The sequence below is a fragment of the Numida meleagris genome, chromosome 26, assembly GCF_002078875.1.
Source record: "Numida meleagris isolate 19003 breed g44 Domestic line chromosome 26, NumMel1.0, whole genome shotgun sequence".
In the NCBI taxonomy this organism is placed as follows: Eukaryota; Metazoa; Chordata; class Aves; order Galliformes; family Numididae; genus Numida; species Numida meleagris.
Genome location: NC_034434.1, coordinates 3,253,830 through 3,260,038, shown reverse-complemented (window position 1 = coordinate 3,260,038; position 6,209 = coordinate 3,253,830). Strand labels below are relative to the sequence as shown.

At 58.8% G+C, this 6,209-nt stretch overlaps 2 protein-coding genes across 2 annotated transcripts in view; one reads left to right on the top strand and one right to left on the bottom strand.

The window, feature by feature from the left end:
- The window catches only part of GPR179 (G protein-coupled receptor 179), a 10,017-nt gene extending 7,137 nt beyond the window's left edge, over positions 1 to 2,880 (top strand). Inside the window, exon 11 of the mRNA XM_021377623.1 lies at positions 2,846 to 2,880. Coding sequence (XP_021233298.1) covers positions 2,846 to 2,880 — 35 coding nt within the window. The remainder of the gene's footprint in view (positions 1 to 2,845) is intronic.
- Positions 2,341 to 5,997, bottom strand: MRPL45 (mitochondrial ribosomal protein L45). Its single transcript, XM_021378038.1, has 8 exons — positions 5,892 to 5,997; positions 5,264 to 5,459; positions 4,713 to 4,830; positions 4,469 to 4,567; positions 3,794 to 3,842; positions 3,402 to 3,551; positions 3,144 to 3,317; positions 2,341 to 2,946 (listed from the first exon to the last, which is right to left on the bottom strand). Exons 1-8 carry the CDS (start codon positions 5,934 to 5,936, stop codon positions 2,887 to 2,889), a joined length of 891 nt encoding a protein of 296 aa, XP_021233713.1. The 5' UTR covers positions 5,937 to 5,997; the 3' UTR covers positions 2,341 to 2,886.

Below are 6,209 nucleotides of genomic sequence, written 5' to 3'. Positions count from 1 at the left end.
GAGCAAAGCAGAGATCTGCCCCTGGGAGGAACAGGGGGGGGCAAGGGTCAGCAAAGCAGAGATCTGCCCCTGGGAAGAACAGGGGGGGGCAGGGGGGAGCAAAGCAGAGATCTGCCCCTGGGAAGAACAGGGGGGGTCAGGGGGGAGCAAAGCAGAGATCTGCCCCTGGGAAGAACAGGGGGGGTCAGGGGTCAGCAAAGCAGAGATCTGCCCCTGGGAGACGGCCACCTCCCCTGTGGAGCAGCCGAGGACGAAGCCGAGCTCGGGGGGGGCTGTGAAGCGCATCATCACACGTCAGGCAGCGCTCGCCAGCCCCGCGCGGTCCATGGAGAGCCTGGGGGTGTCCCACAGCACCGAGAGCCCAAAGGCGGAGATCTGCCCTTGGGAGACCCTGGGGAGCTCTGGGGGGAGAGAAGAAATCTGCCCCTGGGAGGGGGCTGCTCCCCCATCTGAGAAAGAGGAACCGAGAGAGGCTCAGGGCGGCACATCGGGAGTGAGCAAAGGCGCTGCTGCACATCGGGGTCTGCAGAAAGAGAGGGGGGACAGCGCGTCCACGAAGCAGAGAGGCAGCGCGGAGCGCGGGGCCGTGTGCCCCTGGGAGAGCACGGAGCTCTGCCCGTGGGGGAGTCGGGGGCCCGGAGCCAGGGACAAAGCTGAGATCTGTCCATGGGAGGGAGATTTGGAGGAAGTTGCTCCAGGGAAGGAGAAGAGCCCGGATGCTTCCAGAGCTGCAGGGATGAGCAGCAGCGAGCGCGGGGCTGTGTGCCCCTGGGAGAGTGTGGGGGCAGAAGAGCCCGCCCTGAGCACGGCAACGGGGAAAGAAGCATCCAGAAAGTGCGAGAGGGCAGGGAGCAGAGCTGACATCTGCCCCTGGGAAGCAGCAGAGCCCGGCACCGGGCAGGAGAGCTGCAGCCCCGAAGCACAGCGGGAAGGAGCATCCCCTGCCGGGGTGGGGGAGCACCGGGCGCTGTGCCGCGTCCTGCCCGCGGCACGGGGGGGAGCACACGCAGCCCGGCAGCGCAGCGGGCCCAGCACAGCCGAGGTCTGTCCCTGGGAAGCAGAGGAGGGGCCGGCAGCCCCCGGGAGCCCAACCCAGGGAGCGTCCGCCGTGTGCCCGTGGGACAGCCCCGGGGAGGGAGGGAGGGATGCGGGGGGGGGCAGCGCCGAGGTCTGCCCCTGGGACCACGAGTAGAAGGCTCAGCTTGGCCCCGGGGCTCAGGGAGCTGCCCACACCGCGTGGATGGGGATGGGAGCATCAACCGAAGCCGCAGTGAGCGCCGGCCAGGCTGGGCACCCTGCAGCAATGGGTGGGTGGTGACGCTGCCTTTGTTGCTGCCTTTGTCGGAGATCCGGGCTCTGAACCATTTGGGGACCACGGAGATTCAGAGCTGAACGGCACCAGGGCCCGGAGCATCATGGGGCTGTGGTTCATGCCCTGTACCGTGAGCCCAGGGGGAGGCAAACTGGGGGTAGCCGTAGTGCAGCGTGGAGGAGAGCGGCTGCCCAGAGCCCAGCAGCGCTGGGTGCGGGGCTCATCCCACCACCCCGTCACCATTTGCTCCCTCTGCCCTCGGGAGGAGCCTTGTGATCTTCAGCGCCAAACGTCCATCGCCCATTCGTGTAAGGAAGCGTGCAGATGGGAAATAAATGTTAACCCTGGGCGCTCGCAGTGGCTGCTTGATGGGGTGTGCTCAAGGAAGAGCTGCAGCAGAAAGCAGAGGGGCTGCCAAGGAAAGCCAGGAACAGCAGTGCTTCAGGCACAGAGGTGTGAATATCAGCAAAGGCGATGGGGAGACAGCACGAGGCTGGGAAGGAAACGTTGTCCTCCTGGAAAACACCCTCCTTCCATTCAGAACCTGAGCAGGAGAACCGTGCCCGTGGTGGTGTCTGAGCAGCCACATCTATCCGTGCTTGGGCGCTGCATTGCACACAGCAGACACCCAGCAGGCTGCTCACGCTGCTCTATTCCTGCTCCTGGCCCTGCTGCTGCATCCTCAGCTCGCCAGCAAGCGTGGGCTGAAGCCTCGATGCAGTGGGTTCCTCCATGAGGGGCAGACAGGTTGGGACACCCCCCCGATTTCCAAAAAGAGATGACGGGGATTCCATCGCTGCCCGCCCTCCCGCTGAACACCGTCCCCATGTAACAGGGGCAGCTCTGCAGGTGGAGGCTTTCAGGCTCACACAGAAGCAGAGGGCCCGCTGTCAATGTCACAACGTCCGCAGGAGGGTGCCAGCTACACGCCTGCAACATCCACGGCCGGGCTCATGAGCATCCACTTTAAAGCCCAGCAGCTGTGAGAAATGCTGCCTGCTGCCCCTGATGGACACAAACACTGAATGTACCAGTCCCGAGTTTAATTTATTGAAGCATCAGCGCTGCGCTTCGGCTTCACCAGCAACAAGGACGCATTCAGCAGGACTCTTGACTGCAGTACCCACCCAGGAGAAACTGCCTGAAAGCCTGCTTGTTGCTTGTTGCCTGTTAAAAGAAAAGGACCAGAAATCTGGGCAGATGGGGGAAGCGTGGGAAAAGAAATCACCCACAGCTTCTGCTGCAAACTTTAATGAGAGCCCCCCCAGGTCTATCCCACGCCCCACATCTGCCCAGATGTGTGCTGCCAGCAGCCCTCGCCACGCAAGCACAGGAGTCAGCCAGGAGCGCAGCCCCACAGCTCTCAGAGCTCCCACGATTCACCTCCCAAGCCCCTCTTGCTCCTTTTTCAAGGCAATTCTTCAGTGACTGGAGTCCATTTCTGAGGCTGCTTTGTTTGCTGACCGCTCACGTAAGGCACAGCTATGCCCAGCCCACTGGCTCCGCAGCCGTTCCCCGCTTTGTCCCCTCCAGGGTTGTTTGCGCTGCTGTCTGTGTACGGGCTCTGAAATTTCCTACTTCATTTCCTCATACTCTTGTGAGGGATCCAAGGTTGGGCCAGGAATCATCACCGTCTGAAACAGCAAGGACACAAATCAGCATGGTGCAGCAGCTCCAAACCGTTGTAACAAGAGCGTGAGGAAGGGTGAGCAGGGGGTCCTGGCAGTGCTGCTGCCTTGCACGGGAGGACGGCCTGATTTTAGTAACAAAGGAAGACAGAGCATCTGCACAGTTTGCAGACACAGGCCACGCTGGTGCCTCGTGGCTTTACCTTAACAATGGGGTCCTTTGGTGGAGCCCAATCTGGGACGATCTTGCCGTGCATCCTCCACGTGCCATAGGGGTTGACCAAGTACCTCTCGAACACAACGTATTCCAGAACATCCTTGGGCACCTGCTCCCCGCCGTACATCAGCCGCCCAAAGCGGTCATAGATGGCCAGAGTCTGCCAACAGAAACATGCACTGAGCTGGAGTCAGCAGGGAAACACGGGGGGAGGTGGGGGGGGGGGGGACACGAGGGGACGTACCTGCCTCGTGTGCATCCGCACCGTCACCTGGCCATACAGGTTGCCTTGGTTCACGATGCTGGTGCATCGAATGTGAACCACTCGTGGAGGCTCCAGTGACTCCAGGAAACTCCACCGGATGGTTTTGTACCTGTTGCCACGGACCATGTCCTGCAAAGAAAAAAAATAAGTCAGCACATCAACTTCGTTAGGATGTGAACTGAACAGGCAAACTGCTATATACAGGTACTGAATGAATGCTGCATTACTCCTCAGACTTGTGCTTTGCCTTCCTGTTTTGTCTTTATTGTATTTGGGTGAGAAAAAAAAGGAGATCATTTCTCATCCCTTCCACAGTCTTTAAGGTTCTCTAAACCTGATCAAGGAACTGTAACATCCTGATAAACACTTACCGGGTAGCAGCGCTCTGTTACCAGGGAGTGAAGTTTCTGCTTGTTAAAACTGCAAGTGAAACACACCCAGTTACTCAAATACAGGCATTGTGAAGAGGCTTACTCACAAATTCCTGCTTCTCCAGAAGATTCACAGCCCGTTGGCAAAGCAGAAAAGGTGAGATTCTCAGCTATGATCTCAGCACAAAGTCAGAATGCAAGCTGGTTGGAAGACTTCAGGGGAAGACGTGACAACATCCCTTGGAAGCCAGCTGTGGTCTAAATGTTTTGCTGATGTTTGGAATTGTACCCAAGAACGATGTAGTTTTGAAACGTGTTCTATTACTAGAAAGTGGAGCAAGTCAGTGGAATATCATCTCACATCCAAACCATTCCCTGTGGCACGATGCTGAGCACTGAGCACACACTCATCTGCTGATAACACCTAGTGGTGCATCAGCTCATCTCCTTTTCAAGTCAGGTCAAGACGAGTTTTCTGCAACTTGATTTTCATTATGAAAAGCAAGTGTACCTCCCAAACCTCCAAAGCTACCTCCTCTTCACAGAGATGGGGGCAGCACAAGGTAAAGCACTTGTTGCAAAAGGGGGACAAGGATTAGAAAGATGAGAAAACCAGAGCATGTAAGCAAAGAGAAGCAAACCCTACGTAATCCTGTCGGTCAGAATGGGTCTTACTTTGCCAGATTGTTGTGAGCTTCAATAAATATTTCCTGTGCCATCTCCGGGAAAGTTTTAGTGCTGAAATTTGGATCGTGATCCTTAACCTTGCGCAGGCTGAAAAGACAAGAAAAAGCTCTGAGCAAATGAAGAACATCTCCTCGGCATTTCAGATGATGACAGCTGTATTACTCAGTTCTAGTGCAAGACAAAACTGAGCAAAACTTCAGCACTACAGATTAATTGAAAAGGAGGTACGTACGCGAGCTGAGAGGCAGCAGTCTGCTTCAGCTTCTCCATTCTTTGCTTCAGCCCTTCTCTGGACAGGGAAGTCAAGCGGGCATCGCCCTCAGGAGGGACATAAGGGTCTATAATATCAGCTGCATGGGAGAGAAGGAAGATCAGGAGGGGAATCAAGGAAACAAAGAGGCAGCACCCCAGCTGCTGGGGGCTAGAGAAGCAGGATTCCTCCCTGAAAACATTTGTCGGATGAAATAAGAGCGCAGGGAGAAATGACAGGGGCACCTCTCACTGCTGACAAGCTGTGCTACACTGCCTGTTTTCCTGTTCCACGTAGCCCTGAGGTATGAGGATAAGACAATCAACAGCAAGAACTGCAGCCTGCCATGCTATTCCTGGGTACAAAGAGGCCAACAGGGGACACAGGGCTGACAGCACCAGGGCAGCTGCTATCGCTCCCCCAGGGCAGAGCCAGTCATTCATTTTGCTGCAGACAGATACTGTCAGCGCAGTCACAGTACTTCTACTCTGCCTTAGTTGTGCCCTTTCAAAAAGACCAAAGCAAGCTGCCACCTGTGCAGGCCAAGTAGAAGACCCGTTCCATGCGATCCTCAGGAAGTGCCCTGGCCAAAGACTGGAGCCTCTTCTCCTTTGCTTTAGGGGGCAGTTCCCAGGCCCACTCGGGGACAAAATGTCTCCGCCTCGTCCTCACGGGGACAACAAGACAGGCTGGAACAGCTCTGGGGGGACGCAGCAGCGAGTCCACGGCCTAAGGAAGAGAAACAACATAGCACGGGCCGAGCCCAACGGGCAAGAAACAACACCAACACCATGAGAGATTCCAGAGCACAGAACTGCCATCATCACCTCACACAGAACCGGGCTGGGAGAGGGAACGCACAGCCAAGAGAACAGAGGGAAAATGGAAGGGGAGGGAAAGGGGGGAAGAAGGGAAGGAAGGGGGGAAGAAGGGAAGGAAGGGGGGAAGAAGGGAACGAGGGGTAGGGAAGCTGGGGAAGGGTGGGGAAAGGCAGGTGACCAGGCCCAGCCGCCCTGCCCATGCCTGCCACCCGCTCTCCTCCGCTCCGCCCGCCCGGCTCCACAGCCGACCCCGTCCCCACAGCTCCTCGGGGCTCCCCACGCCGCTCCCCGCACGACTCCTGAGCCCCCGCCCCGTTAGCGGCCCGCACAGCGCACGCACCCCGCGGCCCAGCCGGCCCAGCCCCGCCGCCATGGCGGCCGCCATCTTGCCGCCGCGAGGCCCGTCGGGAAGGGGGCGGGGCTTCGGGGGGTGGCGCGCGGAGGGGGCGGGGCCAACGGGAACCCGCGCGGCGGCGGAGAGTGGAAAATTCCATCGGGCGCGGGGGAGGCCCCGCCCCGCGGCCCCGCGCAGCAGGGGGGGATTGGGGGGGATTCCCCCGACCCCCGCTTGTGATGCAATGGGGCGCGCGGCCCCGTTCGGCGGTGGGGAGCGCCGGTGCAACGTGGTGGGTGTGCAACCCCCCCCCCCGCCCCCCCC